The 13,916-nt window shown below is 48.1% G+C and overlaps 1 protein-coding gene and 1 long non-coding RNA gene across 4 annotated transcripts in view; one reads left to right on the top strand and one right to left on the bottom strand.

The window, feature by feature from the left end:
* The first annotated feature begins 4,087 nt into the window (after nt 1-4,087).
* LOC128115426 (uncharacterized) lies at nt 4,088-10,551 on the top strand. The gene is made up of 2 exons (XR_008220152.1): nt 4,088-4,462; nt 10,021-10,551. It is a non-coding gene; the product is annotated as an uncharacterized LOC128115426 (long non-coding RNA).
* Nucleotides 10,166-13,916, bottom strand: part of Dpysl5 (dihydropyrimidinase like 5) — an 86,818-nt gene continuing 83,067 nt past the window's right edge. For all 3 annotated transcript variants that reach the window (XM_052746075.1, XM_052746074.1, XM_052746076.1), the window contains exon 13: nt 10,166-13,283. In XM_052746075.1, coding sequence (XP_052602035.1) covers nt 13,198-13,283 — 86 coding nt within the window. In that variant the 3' untranslated portion in view covers nt 10,166-13,197. The remainder of the gene's footprint in view (nt 13,284-13,916) is intronic.

Here is a 13,916-nt window from a genome sequence, read left to right as displayed (position 1 = left end):
TGTGTGTGTGTAAGCCTGAGGTCAATATCAGTTGTCTTCTTTAATTGCCTCCTTCCTTCCTTCCTTCTTTCCTTCCTTCCTTTCTTCCTACTTATTTGGGACAGGGTCTCACTATGTAGCCCTGACTAGCCTAGAACTTATTATGTAGATCAGGCTGACTTCAAATGTAGAAATCTACAATGCCTCTGCTCCCAAGTGCTGGGATTAAAGGTTTGGACCACCACATCCAGCCTCTTATTTTTTTGAGGCAGGATCTCTCTCTGGCCCCACTAGAGCTCATGGATTGGCTAAACTAATTGTCCAATGAGCTTCAGGGATCCATGTCTCCACCACCCCCAGCACTGGAATTACAGACTCATACCACCATTCCCAGTGTTTACTTGGGTATTGGAGATTAAACCCAGATCCCCATGCTTGTGTGGCAGGCATTTTATCAACTGAAGCCCAATAAATATATATGAATGGGAGCTATGTTGAGACCAATAACTTGGATGATGTTATTTGCCACATCTTGACATCTGTTCACAAAACACATTCATCTCTTCCCTCAAGACCTTCAAGTCTGATTCCATCAGCCCAATGACAGATCTCATCTGAATCAGGTCCCAGTGTGTATATGGCTCTGGTCCTGTCTCCTGGGTACAAATCCAGGGTACCAGTCCATCCATTAGTTGGAAAAGCTGTGAAGTCAAAAACCTCACCACCTGCCTCTTGCATAGTCGACATACAGTCGTAGTCTAGACATGGGATTATTGCTACAGACACCCTCATTTCAAAAAGAAAGAAAAGTGAAGGTGTACACTGTAGTTACTAGTTCATAGTGACTGAAGTGTGTGTGTGTGTGTGTGTGTGTGTGTGTGTGTGTGTGTGTGTGCGCGAGCGCGCATGTGGCTAGAAGACTACCTTGGGTATTGTTCTCTAGGCATGGTTGACATTTTTTTTAATTTTTCAAAGACAGGGTGTTTCCCTGGCCTAGAACTTGACACGGAGGCTAGGCTGGCTGGCCAGTGACCCACAGGGATCCGCTTATCTTTGCCTCCTCAGCACTGGGGTTTACACGCGAACCACTACATCGGGTTTTTGTTGTTGTTTTGTTTTAATGTGGGTTCTGGGTATGGAATTCAGGCTCTTGTCTTACTAGGCAGGCACTTTCCTGATTGAGATCTCAGCCCACATAATTTTTCTTGATGCTCAACATATGACAGATACATCCTTCTATTTGTCTATTTATTTATTTATTTGAAATAAGGTTTTAAGCAGCCAGATTAAACTCACTATGTAGTTGAAGCTGGCCTTGAACTCTTGATTCTCCTGCCTCTGCCTCCCAAGTGCTGGGTTACAGGTGTGTGCCACACCTGACTTCCCTCCTTATAAAGGCTGAATGATGTGGCATTGTGTGTTCATATCACACTTCACTTATCCATTTGCCCATCAGTGAACAGTTGGCTTGTACCCACCTTTTGGATATTGTACTATATGCTACTGTAAACAGGGCATACAAACATCTCTTTGAGACCTTGTTTTAAATTATTTGGGGGTATATTCTCAGAAGTGGAATTGTTGAAACACAGGGTAGTTCTGTTTTTACGTTTTCAGAGGAAACATTGCTAGTTTCTGGTTTTTGGTAGCTGTCATAATGTCTGTGAGCTGCAATCTCATTATAATTGGATTTTGTCTTTAACTTGGAGACTATTTCATATGCTATTGGCTACTTGTACATTTGTGGGGGCGGGGGAATGTCTCTTAGAATTCTTTTTCCCATTTTTGAATTGTGATCCCCCCTTGTTCAGTATTCAAAGTGTTTTCTGGCAATTAACCTCTTATCAGATACATAAATTGCAAATAATTTCTCTCATTCTGTGGGTTCCTTTTCACTCTGTTGATGCTGGTTTTTTTTATGCACCAGTTTTTAAAAAATGTTCATGAAATGCAATGTGTTCATGTTTTCTTTCATTGCCTGTTTGTTTGATGCTCTATCATGACATTTTTGACATTTCTTTTTCCATTCTACCTTGTCCCATAATGTAACCTCAAACGTTGGGTGGTCCCCCGGGTTCCCATCACCACCATTCATCTGAAGGACCCTTTCATCTTGTAAAACTGAAACTCTGCCCTCTTCCAACAATAATTCCCCTTGTTCCAGAGTACCATTCTGTCAGCTTTCTTCTCTTCCTACACGTTCCCTGAATGGTCTCATCGTTTCCTCTGAACTCTGGACCTGTGCATCTCCATCCTACCCATTCTCCCGAGTCTTAGACTCTCTAGGCAGCCCTGACTTCAAAAGCTCAATATGCTTAAGTAGATTTCCCCTCCCATCCACCAATACCCATTCTATAGTCCTAATGTTGGTGGTGGTGTCAAAAAGCCTGGTCCTGATCCTAATCCATCCTTTCTCCCCAACCCCCAGGATGATTTTGTGTTATAATCAATTCTACTTCTGAAATGTCACCCATCTCTCTGTTTCCTCCTTTCTCTCTCTCACCATGGCCATCTCCGACCTCGGATACTGTATTATTTCACACCTGTTCTGATCCACCCTCAACACCATCCATTGCCTTAGGGCTCTTTCTGCAGCTAAAGCCTTTCACATAACCCTAGGCTTACATCCCCATGGCTTTCCCTCACAAACTGGCTTTTGGGAAATTCATATAATTCCCCCAGGTGGAAGAGCTATAGACGAGATACCCGTTCTCCAGGGTTTTGTTTTGTCTAGAGAGAAAGGACAACAATATCCTTTTGTTTGTTTGTTTTTGAGACAGGGTTTCTCTGTGTAACTCTGGCTGTCCTGGATCTCGCTCTGTAGACCAGGCCGGCCTCGAACTCACAGAGATCCACCTGCCTCTGCCTCCTGAGTGCTGGGATTAAAGGTGTTCACCACCACCTGCTGGCTAATAATATCGTTTACATTGAAATGACATGGAATAGAAGGCAAAACCGCAAGACTTTTGAAGATCTGGGGTTCCAGCTAAGATGTTCTTCACACAACACTGCCCCTGTCTTTAGGGGCCCTTTAACGATGGAGTTTGGGAAGCACTTGCTTAAAGAGAAAAGTTCAGGCTTCCTCATGCAGTAGACCCACGATTTAATCCCTAGCAACCATTTTTATTTACTCTCCACCCTTTTTATGTCCTTCCCATGTCAATGCTGCTCCACACATATGAAAATAACTACTTGGAGTTGCACGAGCAAACAGCTGTTTCCTGGCTGAGACTTTAGCTGTGGGTGCCCTCTCCTCAGGTAAACACCCACCCACTGCTCAACACCAGTTTCAGGGTTACCTCCTCTGGCTCTGCCGTGGCAGCGTTCCCCGTCACTTCCCAATAGTGGTGACGCTCCCATTTTCGCATCAAAGGCCCGGAGAAGTTAATCACTTGCCTAAGATCACATGGCTAGTGGACGTCAGAAGTAGGTTCTGAACTCACAGCCAGCACCAGAACCCACACTTTCCCCTCCATCCCGTGCGTGTTCTATTTCTTCTGACTACAACCATTTGTCAATCCGTCTTGTCCCCAACGCACTTCTAAACGTAGGAGCTGTCCTTGGTTTACTTTTGCACTATCTAAAGAAGGCCCAGTAGACGATCCATAGGCACTTATTAAAGGGGAGGTGGAACATTCAGTAAGCCAGACATAAATTGCTAGGTGAATATATGACACCTTAATTAAATGTGAATCTCTGACTTTTCCTTCCTTCCTTCCTTCCTTTCTTCTTCTTCTTCCTCTTCCTCTTCTTCTTCTTCTTCTTCTTCTTCTTCTTCTTCTTCTTCTTCTTCTTCTTCTTCTTCTTCTGTAGTTTAGCATGTCACAAGCACTATTTGTGACATACTTATTTTTATGTGAAGTTCAAATTTTAGTGGCTGTCCTGTTTTATTCATTGGAGATTGGTTTTGAAAAAGACAAGTTTTTTTTTTCTTTTTGTGGTTTTTCAAGACTGAGTTTCTCTGTGTAGCCCTGACTGTCCTGGAACTCACTCTATAGATTAGTCATGCCTCAAAATCACAGTGATCCGCCAGCCTCTGCCTCCTGAGTGAGACAATTCTCTTAAAAGTTGTCCAGGTGGGAAAAACTGCTATGGTCCCTCATTCATTTGCTGGCGGCACCACCTTAAGCCCCTCTGAGGGTCCAGGACCAAACTTAGAAACTGGCTGTTTTTCCTTTAACCTTACCTGTTCACGTCCTAATGGCCTGTTGCTTAAGCCAGAGTGGTCACTGATGAGTTTAAAGCGCCATCTGGAGGTCTTTCTGGGTAGTACTATGGCTGGAGTCCAGCCCACACAACCTGGAAAAGCCATGGTAGACAAGGAAGTCCAGCTAGGCGTGGAAGTGGATGGACAAGGGACGATTCCCCTTTCTGGCAGCTGCTGCTCCAGCCAAGGCATGCCAATGGAGGTGAATACCACCGGATTTCCTCTCCCAGAATCCTCGGCTTCTCCTGTTGTTCTCTACACCTTCCAAGTCACGAAGTAAGATTCCTCCCCCCACCCCCGTGTGTGTGTGTGTACCAGATCCGTACATATGACATGGAAAGCATACATATATATATATACTTAATTTCAGTGGAATCTAAAAAAATTTACATGTCAAATGAGACTCTCTCTCTCTCTCTGTGTGTGTGTGTGTGTGTGTGTGTGTGTGTGTGTGTGTGTGCAATATCTTGATATTGCTACTGAAGTTGTTAAGGTCAGAGCCTGGACCCTGGCAACTCTAACAAGCAAGGCTGGGCCGTCCTCCTCAACAGACCAATCAACAAGTGAATAATAGTAACAAGTAGAAAAGGATTTATTCAATGTGTCCAGACTGGGAAGAACAAATAAGGACCAATGGTGCCCTGACTCCATCTTTGGAGTACTGATGTGAGGTTTAAACAGAGGTCAAAAGGTATGCGTAACTGGGCATTTCCGGTCAGGATGTGGTCCTGCCCATCACTGACCCGTCACTGATTTCTACCGTTTGCTCTCAGTCTGTCCTGCATAGTGTGCAATCTCCTTCCAGGAGACAAGTTCCCCTCTGGCTGAGGTCAAGGTCTCAGGCTTTTCCTTCCCCAGAATGAGACTCCCGGGGGAAATGTCAATTCCTCAGAGCTCATTCCTTGTCTCAATAATCTGATAGCTGAAGGGGACCGTGTGTGTTTAGGATATCTCCTCTCCTGCCACCTTGGGTGTGTCCTTGCTATGGTTTGAGTGTATCTCCCAAAGGCTGTGGTGTTGGAAGCTCGGTCCTCAGTGTGGCAGGGTGGATGTGGAGGAATTTTTAAGAGGGAAGGCTTCTGAAAGACAGTTAGTCATTGGGGGCTCCATGTTCATAAGTGGTTTAATGACCATTTCACCAGTTCCTTTTAGGAATTTCCTTAGTTTACTCTTCCAAGTCCTTTGCAGTTTAAATGAATTTAAAAAACAGATATCCATTTTTATAGCTTGGGTTCTGATGGGGATTATACAGAATCTGAGGGTCCATTTTCAGAATATGACCACCTTCATGATAAGAAGTCATCTGCTTCCTGACCACAGAATGACTTTTCATGTATTTAGCTCTTTAAAACATTTTCAACAGTTTCATGGTTTTCAGAGTACAATTGTTGAGTTTGTCTTGCTAAATTTATTGCTAAACACTCTGTTCTTTTTAACTTTAAAAACATTACTTTACGTGTACATTTGTGTGCCTGAGTGTATGTTTGTGAATGTATGTGCAGGAGCCTGAGACAGTCAGAAGAGGGCATCAGATTCCCTTAAACTGCAGCTACCGTTTGTTTCAAGCTGCCACGTGGGTGCTGGGAACTGAATCTGGGTCCTTTCCAAGAGAAGCAAGCACCACGGAGTCTTCTCTCCAGCCCTCCCTTGATTCTTTTTGTTGCTACTATAACTGGAATTGCTTTCTTAATTTCACTTTTGGATTGCACAAGTCTCACCCTACACCAACAGGAAAGCACTCTGCATATATCCTTCGTGTGTGTGTGTGTGTGTGTGTGTGTGTGTGTGTGTGTGTGTGCGCGCATATATGCTTTCACCCTGTATGTAAGTTCCAGTGTGTGTACACATTGCTGCCAAAGTTGGCCCCTCCATCTTAAACAATCTTGCACAGAATAGACAAGATGTGTCCTCCACATCTAAAAAACTTAATGTGGAGAAACGGAGCCACATTAAGTTCTGGTGTGTGTACATGTTGCTGACAAAGTCGACCCCTCCATCTTAGACAATCTTGCACATAATAGACAACAAGATGTGTCCTTTACATCTTAAAAACTTAACGTGGAGAAACGGAGCCAGGACAAAGAATATGCATTGCATGATTCCATTAATCAGAGTTCAAAACTAGATTAACACTCATTTGCCAGGGAAGTAGTTATCCGTGTGTGTGTGTGTGTGTGTGTGTGTGTGTGTGTGTGTGTGTGTGTGTGATGACACTGATTTGGCAGCAAAGATTCACAAGCAGATCCATGGGGGGAGGGGGCACTGATAGTACAGGAATGGTCACAAAGCAGATTTCTCAGGTCCTGGCAACGTTCTGTCTCCATCTACACATTCCTTTTCTCCAGATTTATCAAGCTGGACACTTAGATCTTAGAAGTTGTTTGTCTGCCTTACACTTAAACATTTGAGAAAAAGATGTCGAGGAAACAGGTCAGACTCCACTGGATACATGGTGTGTAGTGTGTCACCCTTCATGTATTCTTTTATTTTATTTTATTTTTTTTGGTTTTTTGAGACAAGGTTTCTCTGTGTAGATTTGGAGCCTGTCCTGGAATTCACTCTGTAGCCCAGGCTGGCCTCGAACTCACAGAGATTCACCTGCCTCTGCCTCCTGAGTGCTGGGATTAAAGGCGTGCGGCACCACCACCTGGCTCCACGTACTCTTTTTGAATTTTGCTTTAGCCATAATGCCCAATTCCCTCTCCCAAGCACCCTTCCTTGAGTTTCAGAAGGGCCCTTTCCCCTATGGACCACAAGATGTTTCCTGGAGAGGGGCTTAGTTTACACCAGGTATAAAAGAAAGTCTATAGATGTCATGGTTGAGCAATTGAGATGTGACAACGATCAGGCTGCCACTGCTATGTCCCCTCTCTCCGCCTTTAGAACCTCACTCAGATCCACACGTGCAGCCTTCTGTTTCCTGTAGCACTGTGCAGCTGTCAAGCAGGACCTTGTACAACATGGTTCCTGATCTTGGTGGCAGAGGACTGACCGGTAAAACCATGGGAAAGAACATGGTAGGACTCCCTGGGGTCCCACCTCTGACTGCAGCTGGGATGCTGTGGTCCAGCTCTGTTCATGGTGGGTTTTTTTTTTTTTTGTCCAGAATGTCTTGCATACAGACAGGGTTGTGTCATTAACTTACGTCTGCCTCCCTCCTCCTTAAATTTCCTCGTACAGTTTTCTAAAGCAATGATCTCATTTCATCATTAAACTAGACCAGAGTTTCTCCAGCTTAGTGCTGTTGACAATTCAGTTGAACAATTCCTTATGTGGTGGCTGCCCTGAGTACCCCCCGAGTAGGATGCGCAGCAGTGTCCTGGAGCGGTATCCACAGGATTCCAGTAGCCCTACTCCCCTAAGTCATGACAGCCGAAAGGACGTCCAAATATTCCCTGTTCTTATCTCCTGGAGGACAAAACCGACCCTGGCTGAGAGCCACCGGGCTGGATGAGCAACTTCAGTCCAAGGGTATAGACGGGAACCCCACTTTGCTCACACCAAGTAATCCAGGACCAAGTATTGGCTTTGCTTAATGAACAGAACTGGGATACCAGTTCTCAGGACCATGCGGCCAGATGAACGTGTTGTATCTGAAGAACAGAATCACAAATGGAAGGCAGCATTCTTTATTGCCTCTGGTACCAATTCCTGGGAGTTTCACAACCACAGTCCAGGCATCAAGGAGGCATTACAAAGTGTTCTGAGGAAAGACATCCCTAGGCCACGTCGCAGATGGTTTACTCATGGAGACCGGTTGAACATCCGAACAGCAGTCCCCACATAGCAACTCCTCTTAAGATACCCACGACAGGCCTGAAGTTCCTCTTCTGGCCCACCGGGAATTCTTTCAGATGACCCCCTGCCACAAGAGCAGGTACGCAAGGCCTTGCCACGGAAAGATCTTGTCCTTGGGACTCAAAACACACCTGGTCCTCTTGGGAGCTGTATCCAGTAGCTTCGGTTCCCTCAGGGATGAAAGGTCAAAGCCTTTATTGAGAAGTCTGTTAGTGAAGTTAACCCCTCAGGTGCCTTGGAATGTGGCATGGCCGGTGCTGCTGGGCGCTGATTAAGGAAGGAACTCCAGGGTCACCAATCCCGCCAAACTCTGGCCAGTTTACAATGAAGAATTCCAGCAACTCAAGAGGCACTGGCCAGCCGATGTCACCAAAGCATGCGTCAGTTTTCAGTTTGGTGACCTTGGATTTACAGGGAGTTTTCTCTCAGAGGGACTTAATGTCTATAACCATGTTGTCAGTCTGTCCAATGAGAAACGATGCACAGAAATCCCAGTCTCAAAAGGATAGTTTCCTTCTAATAAAAAAAAAGTGAAAAATTTGCACTTCAAGGATGCAATTTTCAAAAGCATCCATGTGACTAGCCAGGAAACAATGCTCATACAGGATGCGGATGTCACTCAGTAGACACTGAGAAGAGCAAGGTATTTTTTAAGCAAACTTTAAACTTTTAAATGTTTTAAGTTCAATGTGTTGCTTGTTGGCAATGTTGTGTGAAAGTTTCTCATTATCAGGTGTAGTGGTGCGTACCTTTAATCCCTGTGGGTTCAAAGCCAGCCTGTTCTACATGGTTCCAGGCCTGCCTGGGCTACATAGTGAGATGCTGTCTCAAAAAAAAAAAAAAAAAAAAAAAAAAAAGGAAATAAAACAAAAGTCTTTTTTATCATTTAGGACAATAATGTCTACCCTTTCTAGTATCATAGCGTTTCTTCTTCAAACCCAGGGTTTCCATAAGCCCCTCCCACAGTTCTTAAGGTCACTTGTGCCTGTATTCCCATAACCTGTAATTCCAAGTTAAGAGATCACGGCTAATGGCTGCATAGTGCTGACTGGATGGAGTCTCTCCAGACTGTAGATCCTCCTGTCTGATCCCAATTTTCAAGTCCAAACCTGTGGTCCCTTTTCGACTGTACACATATTGAGGTACCCGGGGTCTTCCCAAGTGTGTGTCTGTACACTGCCTCATGCCTTACAAACGGCCTATAACACGTGAGGGTGCCTTTTCTTTTTGTTTGTTGAAACAGGGTCTCGCTCTGTTGCTCTGCCTGCCTTTGCCTCCCGAGTGCTGGGACTAAAAGTTGTGTCTTTCCCCGCAACCCTTCTATTTGCTATAGTTTGGGGACAGTTAGGTAGAACTGACCAAGCTCCCAGAGTGCAGTGCAGACTTCCTCCACTATCTAGAATTATTTCCTCATTAGAGTTGTCTTTGGGGGTTAAGAAATCAGCACAAGGTACCCCACAGTACTAAAATGAACGTTACGCTTACTCTTAGAGATAAGGTCTGCTTATGTGTGACCCAGGCTGGCCTTATACTCATGATCCACCTGCTGAAACCGTCCAAATGCTATGACTATAGCTCGTACCTCGTTCACTTCAGTGTGAGTTTAATGGGATAATCCCTCCCAACATCCAAGGGGTTTTGAGGGCCCAGCGGCCAGACTCAAAGGTGGGGTTCTAGAAAGCTAGTGAGCAGGTAAAAACCCTTCAAAGACACACTGGGGCCTGGGGATGACCCCGTCATGTCTTTATGAGGATACAGTCCGTCAGCTTCTGATGAATGGAATGAAGGCTGGAGGCTTCCAAAATGGTAGCCAGGAAAAGAAGTGCCCGAGGTTAGGTGGGGGAGTTCTAGATCCTTCTTTTCGTTTCTAATGTCTCCTCAATTTTTTCCCTTCCTACTTCAGATAACATGCCAACCGTCCCAGGAAATCTGGCTGAATGTTTGCTTTTCCACCATGAGAAATTCTGGGCTCTTGGGAGAGGGAGGACCCTTAAATCAATTGCTTATTTTTAAACTTTTTATTTTTATATCTCCAGACCTTGCCCAGACCTCCCGGTGAGCTGCCACCGGATCAGAGTGATGGATCAAAGCTGTTCGCCTAGCAACGGAAGCGCCACACAGCCGCTGGAGAGGAGGCTTTTCTGCCAGGCTGCGTCTTGAACAAACACAACAGAGGCCGAGTGAGAAGTAGCTACAGTTTAATACAAACCTGCACCAGAACACAATGTGTTAAGCTGTTTGGTTTTTTTTGCCTCAAACCGTGGCCAAAGCACAGGCCCATGTGTCATCTTGGGATGGACACGGTCTTAGCACCATGACATTGACAGAGGAGGGAGGAAGTCCCTTGGGTGCTGGGGTGCCGCTGACAGCTCCGTTCTGACCCCAGGCTGTGCCCACCACCTCAGCAGCTGGAGGGGGTTTGGCTTCGGGGTGGTCAATATAAGGAGATGCCCTCATCATGGCATTGGCTTGACAAGAGACCTACTGTGGACTCCTAGCACGACACACACGCCCACGCACACGCGCGCACACACACACAGTAGCACAATTTTCTGGTGAGTTAACCCCACAAACCTAGAGAGCAGCTAAGGCAAGAACAACAGTATTTATTCAGCAAGTACAAGACCAGTTTGAGAGCTGCATTCGGTGCAACCAGAGGCCCCTTTCCTTCCAGCCAGCAGCCCCCGGATCTGTGATGGGGTTGGCTGGAGCTCTGCACGGGGCAGGGAGTGGACACTGGGGGGGGGGGGGTGATGGTTTATTCAGCTCCTAGAGCCTCCTGATTCACATCCAGAAGCTCCTGGGTGAGCACACAGTCTATGGAAGGGTGGACTTGGGTCTGGGGGGGGGGGGCGATGAAGTGGAAGGGTCCACAGCAGCCACTTGAACGTGTACTCTCCCACCACCCCACGTCACGCACGTCTCGGGTGGAGGCACTCTGGTAAAGCTTTCCTGGCCCAACCAAGGTGCCCTGCCTCGCTGGCCCTACCACCCCACGGATCTTTGGCATCTGCCCAAGGCCCATGACCAAGCAAGGGCAGAAACAGACAAAGATGACGCATCGCTAGGTAATTCCAGGACTTGGGAAACCAAGGCAGGATTGTTGTGGGTTCAAGGCCAGGCTACATAGGTAAGACTTTGTCTCAAAAAGAAGAAGAGGAGGAGGAGAGAGGCTAAGACTGTACCAGGGACCAGTATCTCTGTTTTTGTTACCCATGAAGGCTTTTCCGGGGTCATTACCTACTGTTCCAATGGCTACCTCAGTTCTCGGGGTTATCATTTCAGCTCCTAAGTGAGGTCAATGAGGATGAGGATGCGACTGAAGCCACACACCAGTTCCCAACACTTCTCGTCCAGGCTCAACCCAAGGGCATACATTAGTCTGCTCACAATAAAGATAAAATCGACTTGTGCAAAGCAAGGCAGAATGCATCCCCAGGGAGAAAGCATTCTCTCCGGTTAAACTCCTGGTGGGCCTGACAGCTGTTTTCCACAGCTAGGTTAGACAGCCAAGGTCATAAGGGCAGTCGTGGACACTTCTGGGGCCAGCTGGCCTTAACTTTTGGGGCCTCTGGGCCTTTTTTTTTTTTTTTGTCTGTACGCTGGGGGAGAGTGGTAGGCAATCCACCATCAGGAGGCGTGAGAGCTGATACACGGAAGTGCTTTGATACGCCCAAAGTACCACAAAATGTGCAGGGATGGGTGCCGAGATCTCTGGGGGCCTCTGGCAAGTTTGGGGAGCTCAAACACAAAGGGAGACCACTTCCCAAGGGGGGAATGAGGCTTATCAAAGGCCAACAGCTGGGCCGCTTCTCTGACTGTGTGGCCGCCTATGAGAGCCTCTGAGGAGCTTCTGAGACAGGGCGGGCCTAACCAGTAGTGGACAAGAGCCTGGTGTTGAGTGCAGGATCCTGCAGGATCCTCCAGCACTCGTGCAGTGGGGTGGATTCTCCAGCTAGACCTCGTGTGATGAAGCCCCTTCCCTGGTGGCCGGCTGGCCAACCCTCTCCTACTCCCCCTCTCTCAGCAGGTACGGGGCCTCTTGCTAGTCACACAGGAGGAGTAGCTAGGCCTTGACCAGCAGGGGCAAGTTATGGGAAGCTGTGTAGGGGTATGAGGGTAGGGGTGTGGGGTTAGTGCTGGGAGTGATCAGGAGCAGAGACGAGAGAGGGGCCACCCTGCTGCCTGAAGGTCCCCAGGGTCAGCATCCAGGACCATCTGAATGGAGGAAAAGGAGGAGAGGGTGGCAAGAGGCAGGGGTGTGGGGACAGGGGAGGCATGGTCCAGGGCTTCTGGTAGGTAGCAGAAAGGACCCTGGATTGGAGGGACGGGGCCAGGGGCACAGCCTGTCCCCACCGCTGCCCTGTACTGTCTGGTTGGTGGTGAGTGCAGCATCTCCTAAGAACCAAATCTATTCCCGATTCTATGCTATATGCTAGTGACACAAAGCACCGTTATTTTCCACAGGGTGCACAAACAAGTCAAACCAAACCACTGCGCAAACCAAACGTGCAAAACAAAACCATTTACACGCGCCTGGCACCAGCCCCAAGCCCACCCAGCTACCCTTCTGGGGCCCGAGACTCCCAGAGGGTGCGGGTAGGGAGTGGAAAAGAGGCTAGCAAAGGGCACAGGGTGTCCCAACCACAGCCACATCCAGGGTGTCCCGACCGAACTCACACAGGGCTAGGGGTGAGTCGGGAGAGATGGGACATCTTGGGCATGGCTGGGGAGCTAACACCTGTCTGGCTTGGGAAATGTCACCATGGGACCTAAGGGGTGAGTGGGGGAAGGCCCTTACTTATAAAAACACATCTGCTAAAGTGCTCTGGACACCTGTCTCGGTGGGCAGCAGGGCAGGGCACTAAAGTCCGGGCCTTCCCAGAGCCAGCACGGGAGGTTGTGGAGAGAGGTGGGGCGGGGCCAGGCGCTACGCATCGGGTGCGGTGCATAGTGTGGTCTCTGGGGCCCAGAGACACCCCGGGGGGCCGAGGAAGGAAGGAGCAGAGCAGGAGGGAACAGCTCAAAGTGCCTCGTTAGGGGCGGGTCAAAGCCCCGTGGATCGTGTTCAGACAAGGGGAGGGCTCTCCGCTTCCTGGAGCCCCCACTGGTAGTGCGCTGCCCTGCCCAGCCTCTCCCACCCACGGCAGCCGTGGCCGGAAGATGCGCAGGTGGGGTGGAACAGCCTCACTTGGGGGAGCTGGTCAGAGCCTTTACCAAATACCGCTCGACCTGCCTCCAGGGGGCGCGAGGATCCGGGCTGAGGCCCGCTTTGGAACGTGGTCATCAATCTGAGAACCTGCAGGAAGGAAGCCGGAAAGGTCAACCTCGCAGATGCTGCCTGGGTTAACAAGGCCCCCTGTCTCCACTGAGGCTCAGACCTCTCCCATCCCTCCCGTAAGAGAAGGCTGTCCACCTATTTTTAAGACGGGCCTGGAGCTGTGCGTGTGCCCGAGGAGGTGCTGGATTCTCCTGGCGCTGGAATTAGGGGCTGTGGGCTGCTGGACAGCGGGCAGTGAGTGCTGGGAAACTGGGAACTGAACACAAGTCCTCTGGATGAGCAGTACACGCTCTTAACTGCAGAGCCGGCCCTCCAGCCCCATGCCTAGCTTTTTCAACATGGCTTCTTGGAATTGAACTCAGGTCCTTGTGTTTGCAAGACAAGTGCTTTACTGACTGAGCCGATCCCCTGGTCCCAGTTATCAGTCATCTAACCCTGCGGACTCTATTCCAGTGTCTGGATGAGAAAACTAGGGCTCGGGGGTATCATATAATTTCCACGTTTTCCAGTCTAAGGGGTTTGAGGAGCCTGGGTTTGAACCCGGGTTTTCCTGACTCAGAGCCTACTTTCTGAGCAATCCCCACTCACTCGCATGAACGGCATACTTGTGCTGTTAGACCAGGGGCTTAGCCAGTTACCACACAGACCTTC

Source organism: Peromyscus californicus, unplaced genomic scaffold (assembly GCF_007827085.1).
Source record: "Peromyscus californicus insignis strain IS unplaced genomic scaffold, ASM782708v3 Scaffold_1__1_contigs__length_55948999, whole genome shotgun sequence".
Lineage (NCBI taxonomy): Eukaryota > Metazoa > Chordata > Mammalia > Rodentia > Cricetidae > Peromyscus > Peromyscus californicus.
Note: the sequence above shows the minus strand (reverse complement) of the source record. Positions and strands in the feature narration are given on the sequence as shown.